The sequence below is a fragment of the Stenella coeruleoalba genome, assembly GCF_951394435.1.
Source record: "Stenella coeruleoalba genome assembly, chromosome: 20".
Taxonomy (NCBI): Eukaryota; Metazoa; Chordata; class Mammalia; order Artiodactyla; family Delphinidae; genus Stenella; species Stenella coeruleoalba.
The window spans coordinates 49,568,978-49,589,761 of NC_137166.1; the positions used below are offsets into that span (position 1 = coordinate 49,568,978).

Here is a 20,784-nt window from a genome sequence, read left to right on the forward strand (position 1 = left end):
TATGGGAAATGGAGTTCACAGTAGTTCTGGGTCCCTGGACGGCAGGTGTTAGAGAGAGTGGAGAGTCCGGGAGGCGAAGCTCTTAGGTCTGGAAGGTGGTCTGTTTCCTCAGCGGGGTCTGAGCAGAGGCCTCGATCCCTTCAACCCTTGATCCTGACCATTTACACAGTATGGAGCATTTCCAGCTATCAGAAGCTTCAGTCTTCCAGTCCGTCCAATGGAAAATGTGGTTTCGAGGAGCTCCTACAGGTTCTTATAGTAACACATCGGGACCCATGGAGACCACTCGGCTCTGAGCTTCCTTTACTCCGCGGCAGTCTTGCTGGGCTCTGGCTGTTCGCCTGCTCCTGTCGAGATGAACCCCCTGGATGGAAGGGCCCTAGAGTTCTGCCCTCGAGGCTTTTAGTATCAGCAATGCCTCCCACCTGTAGCTCCTCACTCGTTCAGCCATCTCCAGCTCTCGCGTCCCCGGGCTGCGGCTCCCGGCGCCTGAGGTCTTTCTCCTCGCAATCCCGCAGGGGGCGCCCCAAACCGGGCGCACCGCCCTCGGGGAGGCGGGAGGGGAGCCCAGGGCGGGCGAGGGCGAGGGCGAGGGCGGGGGGGCTGGGGGGGGTGTCCCGGCTATAAAGCGTGGCCGCCTCCCGCGGCGCCCGGGAAGGCTGGGACCCTGGGCGGTCGGACGGACGGGCGCCGGTCGGAACTCAGGCCGTGCAGGCTGAGAGATCCGAAGCGCTTGGTTCCCCCCCGGGCCGGAGCGGGGGCGGGTGGGGGCGCAGGCCCGGGGGATGCTGGGCTCGGTGAAGATGGAGGCCCATGACCTGGCCGAGTGGAGCTACTACCCGGAGGCGGGCGAGGTGTGTCCTCGGGGATGGCGGAGCGGGAAGCGGGGGTGGGGGGGGGTGGGGGGGAGGAATCAGGGTGCGGGCCTAAATGGGGGCAAGAACCGGGGTGTGGACTCAAGTGGGGGCCCCAAATAGAATTGGGGAGCGGAGGAACTAGAGACACGGAGACCAGGTGTAGGAGTCAGGGACGGGGGACAATGCATGGGAGCGCGGTTTAGGCAGGCTAGTCAGAGTGAGGGCTTAAACGGGAATCAGGAAGATTTAGGCAAGGGTCAAGTCATAGCTTAAATGTGAGGGCTGGGTGTCAGGGACCCAAAGTACAAGGAATTAAAATTAACAGACCAAAGATGAGACTCAGAACTCCGGGATACGGACAGAGCTGGGGGATTAGGAAATGGGGTTCAAAACTGGGGAAAATATAAGGGACTAAGTGATGGGAGAGGGAGGTCACCATTAAGAGAAGTCTGAGCTGGGAGCTCAGGGTTAGAAATTAGTGTTAAAGATGGGGGTCTGGGGTAGAAATAAGAATTGGGGTTCCGGTATACGGATTGGGGCTGCGACTACGTCAAAGTCAGAAATGGGGGTTGGTGCTCGGGTATAAGAGATGATGGTGCTCAGAGACGAAGCTTGGTCTGGGGAGTGTGAAATAACAGGTGATTTAAGAGTTGGGGCTCGGATAGATAGGGGTCAGAGTCGGGATCCTGAGATCAGGGCATGTCGGCAACAGCATTGGCAGTGGAGGGGTCGGTCTCCACCCCCGCCCCCCATCCCTACTAATGACCCTCACCCCTCCCAGCTGAACTTCAGTGGTTTAATTGTTATCAGAGACCCTCAGCAGGGATTCTCCTTGTTGGAGTCTGGAGGGTTTCAGATTTCGCACCCCCCATCCCCGCCCCCACTCCACCTTCCAGCAATCTCCACTAATTGCTAATGTCCTCACCAGTCCCATCTCAGACAAGATTTCCCTGGAGTAGGGGGCAGGGATGTATCTTAATTCGCTCACCCTAGCCGCCGGGAAGTCCCTCCCCAGGTCTAACTCCCATTCCTCTTGCTGCAAGGACTCCTTCTGAGCGTGCTCTCTGCCTAGTCAACATTGTGAAGTGGAGGGGTCCTCGTCAGAGGGTTATGGGGGGTCTGGATACCTGGGTTTCTGATGGAAGGGGACTGTGGGCTTGAGGTGGGGTATGGGACTGGAATGGTTGAGTTCTCCAAAGAGACCAAGATCTGGGGTTTACAGGGGCCCCAGAGCGCCTGAGTCCTGGGTCTGGGGTTTGAAGCTGTAGGGTGAGACTCCTGAATACCTAGGCCTGCGGGGCTTGGCAAGGTGCCCAGGAGGGGCCAGTCCTGGGGCTGTGGAGGTGTGAGGTGCACGTGGGGTGGTGCAGAGAAGGGATTGGGAGTGTTGAGAGGTGGAGCCTGGGCAGCTGGAGATGTAAGTTACATGGTGGGGAAGGCAGAGACCAGGTTGGAGGTGGAGACTCCCAGGTATTGGGGGATCCCGGCTGAAGCCCCCACATAGTTCAGAGTCTGGGGACCTGATTTAAGGGTACCAACTACAAATCAGTGTTCTGGAGGCATATCTTAAGAAGTAAATTGCAGGGGTCTAGGCTGAAGGAGTCATTATTTGGGGCAAAACCTGACGTTTGGTAGGGGACAATTTGTGTGGAAATTGTCTCTGAAATTGAGGGACAGTCTAGAGATAGTCAGCATTTGAGTGCGTATTTTGGAAGAGTTGACATGTAGGGGGCTGGAAATGGACATAATGTGTGAGGGTCTCCTCAGCTTTCCCATCAACCGAACCACCTCCTCCCCCTGGGTCAGAACAATGTGGGGAGAAACACGTGCACTCACTCAGCGACTGAGAACTGAAGGGGCCCCCAAACTGCTTCTTGCCCACCACACCCACCCTCCTGTTGGGGTGATGTTGACCTCCCCAGGCTGGCTCCCTGTCTGGAAGGAAACTGGAAAGTTATTGCCCTAAGACATCCCCACTGGCCTCTGCTTCTCACAGATCAGCTGGTCCAACTGCTCCCCAGTTTTATAGGTGGAAAACCTAAAGCCTCTTGGCGTGCGGGGGGAGCCGCTTGAGGTCCTAGGCTGGGACCAGGGTTAGAAAGGAGCTTGTAGCTTCACACTGCCCCCTGCTCCCTGTCACACCCTCCTCCAGAGACAATAAGGAAATGAAAGGGGAGAAATTCCAGCCTCCTGGGGTGGGCGTGCAGGTCCCCTGAGGGCCTCCCCCCCAATCTCAGCCCCGCCCTCGCTGGGGAGATCCGGTTCAGACCCGGACACGGGGGGTTCATCCCAGCCCCAGGCATGTGAAAGCCTAGGGTGGATTAGGGCAGCTGGAGTGCTTGAGGTCAGACCTCAAAGAGGACTTCCGGGTGGATGGGGAGCCAGAAGAGAAGGGCTCTGGGGTCCCAGTCTGTCTTCCTCTGTGATACAGGAGAGTCTGACTGAGTTGGAGAAATGTAGGGGGTTGTAGAGGGATTTAGGACCTCTCTGTGGATCCCCTGGGTCCATCACCTTCTCCCCTCTCTCTGAAGGACCCTCTTCCCTTACTCTTAGGGAGGGGCGAGAACCAGCCAACCCGGGGGCGGGGTGGGGGGGTGGGGGGAGACCAGTGCATGGGGGAGGGGAGTAGCTGTGGCTCCAATTTCAATGTGAGACTTCTGGGGAGATGGTGGTGCTGAAGCAAGGGGCAGAGAGATGCAAAGACGTGCTGAAGGGGAAAGAAAGAACAGGGTGGGAGAGGAGTGGGGTAGAGAGAGACAGAGAGAGAGAGTGCCGAGGCAGGGAGAAAAAGATGTGAGAGATGACGGGGGTGGGGGACAGAGGGAGAGAGAGATGGGGTATGGGAGAGTCACAAGGAAAGAAAGGCAGAGGAGGGGGAGATGAGAGAGAGAAAGACAAGGAGAGAGAAAGGGAGAGAGCGTGGGGAGGGGAGAGAGACAGACGTGGGGAGGGGATGAGGGAAGGAGTATAGAGGTACTGAGACAGGGAAGGAGATGCACAGATACACACAGAGCCACAGGGAGATTCAGAGACATAGGAGAAAAGAACTACCTGGAAGTCATGTGAAAGAGAGAGGGGAGAGTTTCTCTACTAGAACGCAGACCTGGGTTCCTTACCACCTGCCCCTGACTCCTTGAGTGACCCTGGCATTTCCCTTTTCTCTCTGGACCTTTGGATGTGCAGACACTTAAGTGACAAGGGAATGAGATGGGACACACTGATTCATAGCAGAGGTGGCTCCCACCAGAGCTATAGCACCCCCCCAGTGCCGTGAGACCACCCTCCCTCAGGGGGAGGGAGCAGGGCAGACAGGCAGATGGAAGATTGACAGAGAAAGGATGGAAGACGGGATGAAAGGGGTAAATGCAGACAGAAAGAAATCACCATCCACCATGCTTCCTATTTTCCTTGCTTATCTTGTTCACTTCCTGCTAGACTGACAGCTCCCTGAGGGCAGGCATTTCAGTCTGTCTTGGTCACTGCTTTTATAGCTTGATCCAGAACACCGATCTGGAGCCAGACTGCCTGGATTCAGAATCCCCGTTCTTTTCCTTTCTTGTTGTGTGACCCCTGGACAACCTCTCTGATCCTCAGCTTGCTCAGCTGTAAAATGGGCATGATAGTGCCTCCCCCATAGTGTGGTTGTAAAGATGAAAGCAGACCTTTGCTGTGAAGTGCCTGGAGCAGTGCCGGCACAGAGTAGGGCCAAGAAATATTGAACAATTGAGAGACTATATAGTTACTTACAAAGACATAGCAATGTCTACTATATTTCACTGAGCTAAGAGGCACATTTTCTCCCCATTGAACATATCTGAAAATGGAATGGGTTTTACAGTCAATGGTGTCTAGGGATTATAATTGACAGTGTTTTTTTCCATTCTTATTGATACTTAAAATAATACTGCAGCTTACGAAGTGATGTCTTAGATTTGATGATATATAATAAACAGACGACATATATTAGGTAGAAATATGTGAGTTCTGATTTTCAAATGCTTTTGATCTATAAAAACTGTAATTGTATAACCTAAAAGATGATGGCTAGATGGACAGAGAGTACACATAGAAGGACTTCCCTGGCGGTCCAGTGGTTAAGACTTTGCCTTCCAATGCAGGGGGTGTGGGTTCGATCCCTGGCGGGGAAGCTGAGATCACACATGCCTCGCAACCAAAAAACCAAAACATAAAACAGAAGCAATATTGTAAGAAATTCAATAAAGACTTTAAAAATGGTCCACATCAAAAAAAAAGTACACATATAGATTCCATTGTTAGATAAATCAGCAGTTCTTGATTTTTTTTTTTTTTTTTGTCTCAGGACCTCTTTACACTCTTAAAGTTATTATTTTGCCTGTGTTGGGTCTTCGTTGCTGCACGCGGGCTTTCTCTAGTTGCGGCGAGCAGCGGCTACTCTTCGTTGCGGCACGTGGGCTTCTCATTGCGGTGGCTTCTTTTGTTGCGGAGCACGGGCTTCAGTAGTTGCGCACGGGCTTCAGTAGTTGCGGCGCATGGGCTCAGTAGTTGTGGCTCGCGACCTCTAGAGCGCAGGCTCAGTAGTTGTGGTGCGTGAGCTTAGCTGCTCTGTGGCACGTGGGATCTTCCCAGACCAGGGCTTGAACCCGTGTCCCCTGCACTGGCAGGCAGATTCTTAACCACTGCACCACCAGGGAAGTCCACCCTCTTAAAATTATTGAGGACCCCAAACAGTTTTTATTGATCGGGGTTATGTTGCTTGTTAACAGCATTCAAAATTAAAACTGAGGCGTTTTAAAAATAGGCATTAATTCTTTTTAAAATAGCAACAATGTGTTAGTATAAGCAATGTATTTTTACTAAAATAACTATTTCAAAACATTTAGTGAGAGGAGTGGCACAGTTACATTTTTGCAGATCTCTTTAGTGTCTGGTTCAGTAGAAGACAGCTGCATTTTCCTAGCTGCTTCTACATTTGGTCTATTGCAATATCACCTGTCATGTGGCCTCTGGAAAACTCTGCTGTACGCTCATGAGGGAAGGAGAGTGAGAAAGGCTAGTCATATCTTATATCTTCCATTATGTGAAAATAGTTTTGGAGACTCCCCCCAAAAAAGTCTTGGAGACTCTCCAGGGTGTCCTGGACCACACTTTGAGAACCACTTAAAGTGTGAGCTTCAGTATATGGGAGTGTGGGGGGATGGGGTCGGGGAGGGAGGTGCACGAGGAGTGGGGGAAGAGAGACTTCAACAGACAGCTGTTTACAGAGGAGGCAAGACAGATAGACAGATGGGCACACAATGGGTCCAGTGACCCTTTGCTTACCAACAGAATCGAGACTCACCACCCGCTGTTTCTCTTTCTTTCCCTGTAGGTCTACTCTCCGGTGACCCCAGTACCCACCATGGCCCCCCTCAACTCCTACATGACCCTGAACCCTCTGAGCTCTCCCTACCCCCCGGGGGGGCTCCCTGCCTCCCCACTTCCCACTGGACCCCTGGCGCCCCCGGCGCCCACAGCACCCCTGGGGCCCACCTTCCCAGGCCTGGGTGCCAGCAGTGGTGGTGGCAGCAGCTCAGGGTATGGGGGCCCGGGACCAGGGCTGGTGCATGGGAAGGAGATACCGAAAGGGTACCGGCGGCCCTTGGCACATGCCAAGCCGCCATATTCCTACATCTCGCTCATCACCATGGCCATCCAGCAGGCGCCGGGCAAGATGCTGACCCTGAGCGAGATCTACCAGTGGATCATGGACCTCTTCCCCTACTACCGGGAGAACCAGCAGCGCTGGCAGAACTCCATCCGCCACTCGCTGTCTTTCAACGACTGCTTCGTCAAGGTGGCGCGCTCCCCAGACAAGCCGGGCAAGGGTTCCTACTGGGCCCTGCACCCCAGCTCAGGTAACATGTTTGAGAATGGCTGCTACCTGCGCCGCCAGAAGCGCTTCAAGCTGGAGGAGAAGGTGAAGAAAGGGGGCGGCGGGACCTCTGCCTCCAGGAACAGTGCGGGGTCAGCCTCCTCGACCACCACCCCCGCTGCCACAGTCGCCTCTCCGCCGCAGGCCCAGCCTCCAGCCCCCGAACCTGAGGCCCAGGGTGGGGAAGATGTGGGGACTCTGGACTGTGGCTCACCCCCGTCCTCCACACCCTATTTCACTGGCCTGGAGCTCCCGGGGGAGCTGAAGCTGGATGCACCCTACAACTTCAACCACCCTTTCTCCATCAACAACCTGATGTCGGAACAGACACCAGCACCTCCCAAACTGGACATGGGATTTGGGGGCTACGGGGCGGAGGGTGGGGAGCCCGGGATCTACTACCAGGGCCTCTATTCCCGCTCTCTGCTTAACGCCTCCTAGCAGGGGGCTGGGAACGTGGCGGGTGGGGTATGACTGTAGCTCACACCATCAGGCTCGTGGGGCCTGATCCTCCTGGGGACACTTTGCTTGTCCTGTCAGTTAACATCTTGGCTGGTCTGTTACTCACTGTGGTGACTGCCATCTCTGTGGGCATCGCGTTGACCCACTGGCTGCTGTGATAACTGCCACTGACATCCTGGCGGGCCCGTTGAGTACTGTGAAGACTGCCATGTTGACTGATGTTATTGGTTGATCTATTGGGTATTCTGATGGCCACCGTCTGGGATGACATCTCGGTTGGCCCTTTGGGTGCTGTGATGCACATCCCCTTGGGTGATCCTTTGGATGTGGTGGTGACGCTGGCCCACTGGGTGCTGTGATGGCCACCATCTTTACTGGCTGACATAACCAGTGTACCACTGTGCAGCATGATGGCCACCAACAGCCCCTGTGTTGGCCATGTCATCACTGTCTGGTGTGAGTTGAGTGAGGGATGGAGATGAGGATACTCCTTGGTTTTTTTCTGGAGCCCATCCCCCGCTCCGGTCCAGGAGAAACCAGAAAGGACTGGTTAGGGTGTGGGGAATTTCTACTGAAGTCTGGTTCTTGCCTGGGAAGCGGGATACTGGCTGTGTATGACCATTAAAGGCACCATTTCTGCCTCTTACTGAATGTCTCTTTTCCTTGGCGAGTGGGCCCTTTGAGGCTTGAACACCTGCATTGCTGTCCCCTGTCCCCTCTCCTTCCTGCCCCCAAGAGCTGGCTGCCTCTGGGGGAAGGGCTGGGGGAGGCATCGACCTGACCTTTGGCTCTTTGCTGTCCCTGACCCCAAGGACAGTTTGCTCACAGATAGCAGCCCCTGCAGCAGTGGGGCCAGGGCAGCAGGAGGAGGTGTCTGTGCAGTGACCAAGGCCATCTCCCTACCCCCACTCTCCAGACACATGCCCCTAGCCCCGAGGTTCAGGGAGCCCAGGGGCTGCTTGGTTTTTGGTTAAGCTAGGGAGGAGGAGAAGGGACAAACAGGGCGCTAACTGAAGGAGACAGGGTGTGTGCTAGTTTGTTTGCATGTGTGCGCCTGTGCCTCTGTGGGTCATAGGACATCGCTACGGCCATTGAGGTCCCTGTGGTCTGCTGCAGGGTGTTCTCTATTGTTTGTGTCCCTCAACTGTCTGAATTTGTGTGTCTGTTCCTCCCCTGGGTATGTGCTTACTGTCGGTGTCTCGGGATATCAGACTCGTGTGCGTGTTTCCTTTATTGTTTTGTGTGTGTGGTTCTCTTATACACCTATCCCTGGGACCCCCTGGGTCTCACTCTGTTGGATGTGTGTTTCTGTATGTCCATTTGTCTACATACTTGCTGCCTTAAAGAGTCTACGTGTGACTACATTGGCGTTGTGGGTCATTTTGTGTTTCATGTGTATGTCTGGGAATCAGCATGTGTTTGTATTTTTTTTAAAAGTATGTCCGTTTTTGTGTATTATGCCTGTCTTTGCTGTGTGCCTGTGACTGCTGTGGCTGTGTGTGAGCGTGTGTTGACTGGCCCTGGTGTGTCTGTCTCTTTCACGTGCAGGTGTGTGGGAAAGGAGCTGGGTCCTCCTTTGGGTGCTGGGGGCTTCTGGGAGCCTCTGGGTTTGGGGTTTGGGTGTTTCTATTCCTCCAGGTCTCTGCCTGGGCTCTGAGTCTGATATCTGTGGCTCAGATGTTCCAAGGGATGGCTCTGTGAAACGCAACTGTGTTCCTCACACCCTTCGTTTCACAGAGTGGAAACAGAGACCCAGAATGGGAAGGGACTGGGCCAAGGTCATTCCGCCACGCTGGAGCGGGTGTGATTTCCTTAGTTTGCATTTGTCTTACTTGGTTGTTGGCTCTCTAGCCACTCGTTCATTTAGTCAGTCAGTCATTCAAAGACCAAAGGCTGTCTCTTTATGTTCGCACGCATGTGCGCATGCGTGCGTGCATGTGTGCGTGCGTGTGTGCGTGCGTGTGTGTGTGTGTGTGGTTTGTGTGAGAGACAGACAGAGAGAGGGAGCTGGGGGCGGGGGGGGGAGAGATGTTTCTCCCAGTTCCTGTGTGTCCATCTTTCTCTGTTTCTTAGTGTCACCTATGTCCCTACCTCTCTCTCTGTGCCTTTATGTCTGTCCCTTGGTTTATGGGAAAATGCTTGCTCATCATGCCCTGTGCCTCTGTCTCTCGTATTCTCTGCCTTGCTCTCTCTCTCCATCCGCTCCGTGGCTTCGACTCCGTCCTCCCTCTCTCTGGGCCTCTGGATCGCTCCCTCCTTCCCTTGGGGGCTCTGGGTCTTCCTCTCTTGGGGTCCTCCTCCCCCCACTCCTTAGGCTCTCTGGCCTCTCTCCTCCTCCTCCGGTCTCTCTCTCCCAGCTCCCTGAGTTTCCGCCTCTACCTGCCACCTCGCAGGCCAGGCCCTCTATTTCTGTCACCGTGCCCGCCCTGCCGGCTGCGTGTCACCCCCCTCCGCCCCCTGCCGTGCTGGCTCCCAGTCAGCCGTCCCACCAGCCTCGCTGTCCTGGGCAGGCTGGGGAATTCCTCCTGGTTCCTGGAAAAAACAACTGGTGTCGAGAGAAAGGCCCTCAGTCTCCCTGGGTGCCCACCCCCCTCCCTCGGGCCTGGGGGTCTCTCCCAGAGTCATGCCGGCCCGAGGCAGGAAGCCCTGCGGTTTCTGGCTTCTCCCAGGCGGCCTCCGGATCTGGCCCCCGCCCCCCAGCCAACAGCCCAAATATTATTCCGCAGGAGGAGTCGGTGGCAGCGGGAGGAGGCCCAGGCTGAAAGAGGCTTTCAGGGCAGCCAGGCTTGGGGCTTCCTGTCCCCAGGCTCAGGCCTCAGGCCGCCCCAGTGGGGACCTCAGGTGGCCGGAGGGGCGGGTGTTGTTGTAGGGTCCTGGGGGGAGGGTGGGGCCATCCGTCAGGGTGTCTGGTGGCCACCGGCTCGGCTGGCGTGGGCAGGTGTGACCCCTACCCCAGGGACAGCCGGCTGGTGGCCAGCAATGGAAAAGTACAGCAGTCAGACATGGGACGCATGGACAGACATGAGGACGCTAGGGATCAGGGATGGGGGATAGCCATGGGGACACAGAGAAGCCTGGGCTGGGACAGATGGACCTGGGCATGGCTTGTGGGCTTTAGGTGACATAGTCCAAGTGAGGGGCCGTGAGTGGGGAAACAGAGGCCAAGGCAGGGTCCCCCCTGTGGGCAGAAGACATGAGATGAAAATAATAATAATAATAAATTAATAATAACAGCTACTAGGGCTTACCATGTGTCTGGCATTATGTAAGCACCTTACAGAATCGATAGACCCAATCCTTCCCCTCACCCATTTTATTATTGGGGAAACTGAGGCATGATGAAGTGACTTGCCCAAGGTCACACAGGTAGTGAGTGGGGAGCTAGGACTTGAACCCAGGCTCAGAGCCAGTGCCCTTAACCGGGACGCTATTCTAGAGCATAGGAGGGGCAACAGCGACACAGCAGGGCCCTGGGGTCCCAAGCCCTCCGTCATGGTCACCGCCACTCACACCCTGCTCCTGGAGGCCGAGGGGGCACCCCAGAAGCCAGCAGCCAGGGAGGTTTATGAGTCTGTGTCAATGTCAAGGTGTTTGCAGGCTTCTGTGTTACTCCATGACTTGTCTGCTCAGTGTGTGAGTGTGTGTTGTGTGTGCCTGTACGTCTCTGTGTCAGTGTCTTCTCACTGGGTTTCTGTAGGTGTTGCAGTGCTGTGTCACTGGGTATGCATGTATGTCACTGTTCTATCATTGTCTTCTCTGTGTCTGTCACTGTGTCTTCTGTCCTTGTGTTTTGTTGCTGTGTCTCTAAGCCTAACACTATGTTTGCCCATCCTTGTGTCCTGGTCTCTGTCACTGTGTCTATTACAGTGTGTCTCTGTCACTGGCTTCTGTGTGTCTGTTTATGTCTCAGACACTCTGGGTCTGCCTATATCTGTCCCTGTGTGTCACCGTGTCTGTCCCCCTATGTGTCACCATCTACCCAGGTGTCACTGTGTGTGTTACTCACCACCCAGGCCACAGGTGGGCGTGTCGGGCCCACTGGTGCCCAGAGCTGGGGCCCAGCCCATCCCACCCTCACTCTGCCATGGGCCAGGCTGGGCGCCTGTTTGCAATGACTGCCCCAGGTAAACACCAAGATCCGGAACCCAAGGGCCACCTCCCTCACCTCCACTCCCTGCCCCTTAGCCTGCCCTGGACTGGGCTGGACCAGAGCTGCACAGGCGGTGCCCCTAAACTGGAGACGTGCCCTGACCCTCCCCCACCCACGGTCACCAGCCTTCCCAAGCCCCCAGCCTTGGCCCTGCCTGCCTGCCGGCTTCTCTCTCTCTCTGTCCCTCTCTGGATGTCTGCTGGCCTCTCTGCTTCTTTCTGTCCCTACTTCCTCTCAGCTGGGTTTCCCTGTGGCTCTGCCTTTCTCGGGGGAATGACCCGTGTCTTCCTTCTGTCACTGCCCCTCTACCTCTGACTTTTTCTGTCTTTTCTCAGCGAAGTTTGATTTCTCTGCTTTCCTGATCTGTCTCCATTTGAGCCAATCTTGGTTTCTAACTCGGCGTCGCAGTCGGCCAGTCTCTTTCTGTTTGTCTCTCGCACTTTGTAAGTTTCCTTCTCGCCCTTCTGTCCCTGTGTCCCTCTCAGCTCGAGCCTCTCAGTCTTGGTCACTATCTCTGTGGGTCTCTGAGCCCCCAAGCCCCACAGGAGCAGACCTCTGCCATATCAGGGTCCTTAGGGAAGGGTGTGGCCCCCAGCCTCCTACCCCAGCCCACTGGTGTGTGTGTGTGTGTGTGTGTGTGTGTGTGTGTGTGTGTGTGTGTGTGTGTGTGTGTGTGTGTGTGTGTGTGTGTGTGTGTGTGTGTGTGTGTGTATTTAAAGGTATATGTACATATTATTTATATCTGTACCCGGGGGCAGGAGGGGCAGACACTGGGGCCTTTGTGTAGCTGCTGCCCACTGCCTGCCCGCCCGCCACTCCTCTCCCTTCGTCCCTGCCGCCCGCCCGCCCGCCTCTACTCCCCCCTCACAGAAAGGTTCCTGTGAGGCCTGCCAGCTTCCTCTGCCTGAGGTGTGAGTGGGCACGCCACAGGGCAAGGCGGGCAGGAGGGCCCGGGGAATTTTTCCAGCTGCAGGGAAGGTTTCCGGGTGGGGAGGGTTCTGGAAGGAATAGGACTTCTCAGCTGAGCTGCTGTCTGTCTGTCTGTGTCTGCTGTCCCTGGGCGTCCCCGGGTCCTTACCTGGCTTCTCCCTGGGAGTCTGTCCATCCATCTAATGTCGTTCTGACTCTTTCTCTGTCGATTTGGGTCTTATTCACTCGTGCACACACTGTCATTGGGCATCTGTGCTAGGCCCTCTGTTGAGCCCTGGACACAGAGGTGAACGGGATGCTGTCCATCCCAGCTGATTCCTTGCTTTTTCTGTCTCATTTGCTTCATCCCTTCCCTCAGTGCTTGAAACCCTCTACTTGTTCCCATTAAAACTAAATCCACAGTCCTTACCATGGCAGACAGGGCCCCCAACGCTCCCTACCCTACTATCCTTCTGACCTCAATCTTATGACTCTCTCTCATGCCATAGCTGCACTGGTCACCTTGCTTCTGGAATGAACCAAGCTGGCTCTCACCTCAGGGCCTTTGCATGTGCTGCTATCTCCCTAGATTGCCCGTGGCTCACTCACTCACCTCCCTTAGTTTTATCTCAGTTTTTTTTTTTATAAATTTATTTATTCTATTTTATTTTTGGCTGCTTTGGGGTTTTTTTTTTTTTTTTTTTTTTTTTTGCCTCACGTGGGCTTTCTCTAGTTGCAGCGTGCGGGCTTCTCACTGCGGTGGCCTCTCCTGTCGTGGAGCATGGGCTCCAGGCACGCGGGCTCAGCAGTTGTGGCGCACGGGGTCAGTTGCTCCGTGGCATGTGGGATCTTCCCGGACCAGGGCCCGAACCCGCGTCCCCCGCATCGGCAGGCGGACTCCCAACCACTGCGCCACCAGGGAAGTCCTCATCTCAGTTTTGCCTCCCTCTTTTTTTTTTGGTCTGGGCCACGTGGCTCATGGGATCTTAGTTTTCCGACCAGGGATCGAACCCACTCCCCCGGCAGTGAGAGCATGGAGTGCTGACCTCTGGACCGCCAGGGAATTCCCCCTACCTCCCTCTTTAAAATACCAGTCTCCATAATTCTCTGTCTCCTTTCCCTGGTTTATTTTTTCTTAGGATTTACCGCCATGGCTGTCACATTTTATGGGTCTGTATCTCCCACCTGAATGTCAGCTCCATGAGAACAGGGGCTGCACTCTGTTCCCTGCTGTATCCACAGCACCTACTGCAGGGCTTGTCACACAGTGGATGCTGAATAAACATTTGTTGAAAGAAAGGAGTCCATTAATTTATCCATCCTTTAAACTTGCCAGTGCGGGGCAATGCTGGGGACACAGTGGTGACTGAGACAGCCTTGGCCCTGCCCTTATGGGGCTCACAGTCCAGTCCCCAGACAATAATGATTTAGAATGCTCAGGGCTGGGATAGGGGAGTGGGACCCCAGAAATGGCACCTGACACAGACTGAGGGTCAAGGAGGGCTTCCTGGAGGAGAGGTCAGCTGAGCTGAGAACTGGAGGGTGAGCAGTGAGCCAGGTCCTGTCATGGGGACCAAGTGACTAAGACAGACCCAGCCCTGCCCTTCTTCACAGAGCTCTGTTCTCCCCCTCGGTCTCATAGAACTTTTGAGTCTGAAGATGTCTTAACTCTCTAGTTCTCTGTACCTTCCCTGATTTCACAGCCTCCCGCCTTCCCTCCCTCTCTCCGCATCTCAGTCTCTCTTCTCTCTCCTTCTGTCTCTATGGTTGGCATTTCCTCAGTGTACCTCAGCCTCTCTTAACCCATTTGGATATTTCTCTAATTTTCCTTTCTGAACGTTTGTCTCTGTTTCTATCTCATCTCCCTCATCTCCGAGTGAGCTCCTTTTCTCTCTCTGGGTCTCTGTCTTCTCTCTCTCAGTGAGCTGGTCTCTTTACATCTCCCTCCCCACCTCTGTCGTCTCCATCTTTCCCTGGGTCTCTCTCTGTGTCTCTGTCTCTCCTTTCATGAAGCCTCTTCACCTACTCACTGATCCCCCAGATCAATCCAGAACCCCTCCACTCTGGCCCCAGCCTGGCACTGAATGAAGAGGGGCTGATCCAGGCCCCTACACCCACACAGTTCAGGCCGCCTGCTCTGTTAATAGTTAACCCAACCTCTATCTAGAATACACACCAGCCAGGCTGGGGGGTGACTCCCCTGGCCCCTACCCACCCACCAGCTGTTCTTAAAGGACCAGGTGTCCTCCACAGCTCTTTAGCCCCCACTGGGGCACAGCGCCCCCGTGTCTGGAGGCCTCTAGCTCTGAGGATGGGGGAGGGGGAGCTACCCAGTATTTGGGTCTGCAGAGCTGGGTCAGGAGAGGCCACACGATTGCCCAGGAGGGGTGCCCAGGCATGGGGCTCCATCCAGCGTCTCTCTTGCTCCTGGCTTATCGCCTGGTATATTTAATCAGGGGTGGTTTTCCCAGCCCTGCCCAGAGCCCAGGCTGGCAGTGCCAGGGGTGACAGAACACCTGAGACCCGGTGGCTGGGGGAGGGGACTCCTCAGTCCGAGAACTGAGGGTCCTCCAGATGTGGAGGACCAAGCCCTAGAGTCCCTAATATTTGGGAGTTGGGACATGGGGGTCTGCGGGATGTGTGGGAGGGACACCTGGATAACCAAGATGGGTCAGGACGCTAAGGTCTTCCAGATTTAGGTGATATAACATCTGGGTTCCTGAGACCTGGGGCAACCTAGGGTCTCACAGCCGTGTGACAGGGCTGTGCGGTGGCAGGACACACTGTCATTCCCCATCTCTCTGTCCATCCGTTGGCCTTTGCGCCCGGCTTTGCCCCCTTCACGAAATCTCCACCTCAGGGTCGCAGGGGGAGGCCGCTGGGGTGCGGGCTGCCTCTTGGGGCCTCCCCCTACCCTTAACCCCTGCTTTGCCGCAGCCGGCTCAGGCCCCGCCCTCTGACGCCAGCGAGCAGGAAGTCCTGGTTAATAATCAGCCCGCCGGGACAGGTGCGGGACAAGGCCGCGCACATCAGAGGCGACCGCGGGGGGGAGGGCCTTTTACCCGGCCAGTCACGGTGTCTTAGGGCGGCCGCCGTTGAGGCTGGTCTCCAGAGATGGGAGCGCAGTTCAGGGCACCACCAGAGGCGAGAAGCAGTCACCTTGTTTCCAGGGAACCTGTTAGTGTACCTCATGAGGTAAATTTCCTCTTTCCTCAGGCAGTCCCTCTAGCAATCTGGCCTAATTCTCTCCGTGCCTAGCAAGAACTCGCGGCCCGTCGTTCTGGGAAGCCTCCGGATGCCCCTTGACCCTCCCCGTCGGTGGCACTGAGTCCTCCACCTTCGGGGGAGATACAGGGGATGGGCCAGAAGGGAAGGCTAGCTCCCGAGCTTGGCTGTGGCTCCCTCGCAAGAGCCTTAGTTCTTAGTTCTGAGCCTTAGTTCTGTCATCTGGAAAACGGGCTGATGGCTAGAACGCTTGACTAGTTGGCCAGCATTTATAAAAACAGCCGGGGGGCCCACCTGAGTGAAGGGCGCCACCTGGAGGCTACAAGGCAACGTCCTCTCCCCTGCAGGATCAGTTCGGTCCCAAAGGGGGCGCAGCATCTCACGCAACTAAGGGACCAAGAAGGAAAAAACCCATCTTTCGGTTTATTGAAGGAGGGAGAGGGGATAGGGGAGAGGGGCAATAAAATGCTTTTGCTTCGTTTATAAAGAGCGAGATTTCAGGAGGCCCCTTCTCAAGGAGGGGCGGGGACACCTCTCCTCCAACTACAAGCAGCAGCAAAGCCAAGCCAAGGAGGGGAGAGGGAAACCGGAGGGGTCAAGGGACCCCAAACACCCCCTCGGACAGAAGCCACAAGTTTTCTCCCCCCACCCTCAATGCATCTACCCCAGGGGACCCATCTGGGATAAGGAAGGGGGTATGTACACAGGCGGGGGAGGCACTGGGCTGGGTGGGAATAATTTATCCGCAGCGGCGGTGGGTGGCAAGGGGGGGGGGGCGGATGGGCAGTAGACTCGTGGCAGTGGTGGCCTAGGGGTCCCGTTCTTTCTTAACCTTGATGTCTCCAGCAAGGATGGTGGCGATCTCTCCTTGCATGAAGGCCCAGGGGACAGAGGAGCCCACTAGCGGGCACTTGTCTCCACTGGGGCAGTACACCTCCCCAGCAGGACCCTGCGCCTTGATGAACTCCCGTGAGCAGGGAAAGCAAAACTTGTGTCCGGGCACTGAGGGGCACTGGACGAAGTGGGTGTCTTCCAGCCGCTCCCGGCACAGGGTACAGCACAGGGGAGCCCCAGGAGTCGCCCCAGTGCCGCTACCACCCCCGCTAACAGCTTCCGCCCCTGCTGTGGGGCTAACTTCTGCCTCACCGTTTCGGGCCACCAGACGATGCTGGGCTGGAGGCTGGGCCGCAGAGGAGGCTGCGGGGCTGGCGCCCCCTGTGCGCACAGGGCCCCCACCCCCTGCAGGGTCCTTGGGGGAGTGGCCAAGGGCCTCGGCCACGTTCTTCAGGGCGGCGATTGGCGAGGGCACAGCAGGGGTATCAGCGGAGAACGGGCCACCGGGTGCCACCCAGTGCCGCTGCTGCTGCTCCTCGGTGGTCATCTTCCCAGATGCCTCGCCCTCGGGCTCAGGGGACGCCTTGCGACGGCGCGGCGTGGGGGCCAGATTCCGGGATGGGGCTCGTGGGGGTGGGCCACAAAGAGCTGCAGGGGCTGGCTCTGGATACTGCTGGGGCAGGGCCTCGGCGGGAGCTGGCTCGCGGAAGGTGCGGACACCGTCGGTTAGCAGCTCCCCCAGCTGGCGCCACTCCCCTGAGCCGTGTCGGCGTTCATACTCGAGGTACTTGAAGCCTGATGAGGCCAGTGCCTTGCCCGGCTCCCGCAGAGCATCATGAAACATCTGGCGAGCCACGGCCAGGACTCCAGCATACACGTTGCCAGAACCACAGGGGTATTCGGTGAAGAGCTTCAGCTCGAACTCGTAGCCTGGCGGGCGGGCAGTAGCATCAAAGGCGAACACCCGTCCCACCAGCCCGTGATCCTTCTTGAAGCGGACATTGAAAGGGGCGCAGGCAGACAGCGCCAGCAGCTGTTCCCGCACGGCTTTGGGGCGCCCATGCCATTCCTCTGCCCGGCCCCTCATGGCCTCGTTCAGTTCTGCCAGACAGTCCGCATTCCTCTGCTGCTTCTCCTTCTCGAAATCGGAGCCGAAGGCTGGACGGGCAGGACTCAAGCCGGGTGCCAGCGTCAGACCTCGGCTTCCCAGGCCAGACACCGCAGCTGCCAGCAGCCCGGGGGGCACCAAGCCGGGCATGGAGCCAAGCAGGGCCCTTCGCGCCCCCTCCGCCACAGCTTCCTCGCGGCCCAGTCCATTGGCCAGGCGGGACCCCAGGGTGTACTCCAGGGCGGGCGAGGGCAAGGGGAGGCGGCCCGACGATGTGGCCCTGTCATAGCGGTCCTGGCCTGAGACAGCGCCGCCTGTCCCCGACGGCTGGGGCTGGGCCTGTGGAGGCGGCAACTGAGGCCCCTGTGCAGCGGCGGCTGCCAGGTCCTTAGTGGTCGGGTGCTTGAGGGCCGGGGGCCCCGGCGAGCGGCCCTCGGGGAGCACGTGGCTTCGCTTGAGCTGCCGGGCGGCATCGATGAGCAGCTCGATGCGATCCGCGCCCTCGAAGTTCACGCAGCCGCGGCACACGGCCTCACTGAAGTCCCACACCATGGCCCACGGCATCTTGGGCAGGTCGCACAGGTAGCACCACTGGCGGCGGGAAGCCTGCACGGACGCCATAGCCCCCGCACGCGCGCCTCCGAGCCCCCGCGTTCCACCCGCCGCCGACGTTCGATCCGCGCCGCCAACGTTCGATTCGTGTCCCCGGGACCGCGCGAGCCACGGTCGGGCCTCTGGCTCGGCCTCCCCGCGGATCCAGGCCCGGCCCCCCTTCCCCGCCCCCTGGGCCCTAAGCCTTTTTCCTCACTCCCGCCTCCTCAAAGGCAAGCAGAGGCACGTCGGCGCTCCCGCCGGGTCCGAGCTCCGGGGCGCGGCGCACAGCTCGGGCCCCGCGATAGGCCGCGGGCGCCGCCGCCTCGGGCTCCCGCCGCTCCCGCCACTGCCGCTGCAACTGCCGCCGCAGCCGCCGCCGCCGCCGCCGCCGCCTCCTCCACCTCCTTCTGCCCCAGAGGCCGCTACGCAGGGAAAGTTACATAACGCGCCGGCAAAGCCTTCTGGGAAACGTAGTCCCTCCGGGGCCGTTTCTTAAAGGGGACCGCCGGCTGCCGGAGGGTAGGGGCTCACAGCCTCTCCGCTGCGCAACCTTTACCCCTCCTCGCCGGGGGGGCAGGGAGTTTGACTGGCTCCAAGCAGCTCGAGCAAAAGGGTTGGGGACGGGGATGTGATACGAATGGTGAGAGCCACCACGTATTCAGAAAGTGTAGCGGGCGGACTGGCTTCCGGACGGCCAGTCTCTGCTCCGACTTGCTTTGCAGCTTTAGACAAGTCTTGCCTTCTCTGAGGCTCAGTTCCCCGCCCTTCAAAGGTGGGCCAATGACCGGTTACGAAGGCAGCAGCTCCTGGGGCGGGGCGGAGGGGCCTTAATTGGACGTTTTCGGGGGTGGGGGGAAGGGAAGCTGTCAATTTAGTGTTGGGCAGGACCGTCCACTTGGCACTTCGTCTTGCCCAGGATCTTGGATATAAGCCTCTGACTGGGGCCAACAAAAGCCGGAGAAAGGAGAGGACTGACGGTCTCAGCCTCAGTTGCTTTATCTGTTAAAAGGAGTGGTCGAGCGCCCCTCTCTTCCAGCTCTGCGGGCGCGCTCTGGTCTCCAAGGGGTTACACTGTCAGTTTCTCCGCCCCCCCACCCCAACTTCACTACAATTCCCAAAATGCTCTACGGGGCGAACAAACTGACGCACTTCCGCTGTCTAGGAGGTTGGGGGAGGCCTTCCCGATTCCCGCTGGCTGTCCATAACCCCCCCCCGCCTCAATTTCTGGGGGATCTTTTCGAGCACCGGGTGAGAGGGTCCTTACACCCTCTAGGGCTCACCAATTTGGGGGGCGGAAAGGAGGCCAGAGATGGCAACATAGTTTCTGGGGAGAGCGAGAGCCAGACCACCTTTCTCCAACCTTGGGTGCTTACTACCTGATAGGCCCAAGCAGGCTTTGGCGACCCCCATGTTTTTTTCTTCCTGGCGATGGAACACTGCAGGGCAGGCTTGGAGAGGGGGCATGTGGAGGAGAGACAGGTCTCCAGCTTCTAACCCACATCAGCCTCTTCCTCTCTCTAGGCCTGGGTCTGTGTTAAGCGCTCAAAAATATTTGAATGACTTGCCAGGGTTGAACTCATTAGTAGTTTTCAAACTAATCAGGGAATGCCTGCCCCCACTCTCCCTCATCCCACTGCAACCACAGCAGGTCTGATTTTATGTTGCCCAAATTTCAGTCTCAGCTTCACCATTTTGTTTACCACCTGTATTATTAACATTTTTCTTGAAGTTGACTCCTGTGAATCAAACACTATTTACTTTTGCCTCATCCTAAGCAGTATTATGTGCATGATCATGGGTTTTATGTACTAGGTACATTTTTACAAAATAAAACTACATACACATATAACCATAGAACAGTTAAAAAGGCCATAAACATATCGCCTAAAATTGTCTTTGGGCCATTCTTTAGTAAACAGTAGTTGGAGTCAGGAGTTCTGGCCGGAGGCTGGCTTCAGGTGGACTGGATTGGCCCCTGACAAATTTAGGGCAAGTCCCTAAACTTCTCAGGAAAAAATGGAGACCCCCTAAAATCGGCTTTTCATTGGGTACCTTCAGGTTAAAATGCAAACATGCAAATAAATTCTTAGCATGGCACCTGGCCCAGAAAAGGAGCACCATAAATGAAAGTTGTTTTTAAGCTCCCACTACTTAAAAGATTCAACCTTTCTTCTGTGTTGGGCAATGCTGAGGACACAGCAGTGACTAAGATAGGCTCAGGCCTTGCCCTGACAAGGCTCATCCTGGTGATGGAGGGACATTCAATTTAAATTTACTCAAATGATTACTTAACTGCCTTTCTTTCACAACTGCTGGGGGAAAGGAGGGGGTGGTCAGGAAAGGCTTTCCTGAGGAGGTGATATTTGAGCTGTGACCTGAAGGATGAAGAGAATGTAGTTGTAGGCAGCAAAGACACCTAAATCTTTATGCCCGTATTACAGATGAGGACAGTGGGGCCCATAGTTACACAGCTGGCCAGGGCAGCACCAGGGGTTGAGCCAGGTCTGAGTCCAGGGTGATGGCTATTAGCTACTTTGCTACCAGGCTCTGCAGCCAGTTTGGGAGTAAAAAAGAGAACCAGCTCCTCCCTTCATGAAACTATACGGGAAGCAGGCTTTAAATAGATAAGGGCATGTGTTCATTTAGTGACCACAGGATGCTGAGAGAGGATCTAAGAAGCAGACCCACCCTAGCCTGGGGGAAGGAATCCAGGATGTCCTCCCAGAGATGACATTTAGGGTGGTATCCGAAG

The 20,784-nt window shown here is 56.5% G+C and overlaps 2 protein-coding genes across 2 annotated transcripts; one reads left to right on the top strand and one right to left on the bottom strand.

The window, feature by feature from the left end:
• The first annotated feature begins 1 nt into the window (after position 1).
• FOXA3 (forkhead box A3) lies at positions 2-7,242 on the top strand. The gene is made up of 2 exons (XM_079907440.1): positions 2-854; positions 6,208-7,242. Exons 1-2 carry the CDS (start codon positions 786-788, stop codon positions 7,189-7,191), a joined length of 1,053 nt encoding a protein of 350 aa, XP_079763566.1. The 5' UTR covers positions 2-785; the 3' UTR covers positions 7,192-7,242.
• An 8,505-nt stretch (positions 7,243-15,747) lies between these two features.
• IRF2BP1 (interferon regulatory factor 2 binding protein 1) lies at positions 15,748-18,401 on the bottom strand. Its single transcript, XM_079907778.1, has one exon. The coding sequence runs from the start codon at positions 18,057-18,059 to the stop codon at positions 16,305-16,307; it is 1,755 nt and encodes a 584-aa protein (XP_079763904.1). The 5' UTR covers positions 18,060-18,401; the 3' UTR covers positions 15,748-16,304.
• Between the last annotated feature and the right edge of the window lie 2,383 nt (positions 18,402-20,784).

Coding starts and splice junctions, on each gene's coding strand:
- FOXA3 (XM_079907440.1), top strand. CDS start 786: ATGCTGGGCTCGGTGAAGATGGAGGCCCATGACCTGGCCGAGTGGAGC. Junction 855..6,207: donor ACTACCCGGAGGCGGGCGAG/GTGTGTCCTCGG, acceptor CTTTCCCTGTAG/GTCTACTCTCCGGTGACCCC.
- IRF2BP1 (XM_079907778.1), bottom strand. CDS start 18,059: ATGGCGTCCGTGCAGGCTTCCCGCCGCCAGTGGTGCTACCTGTGCGAC.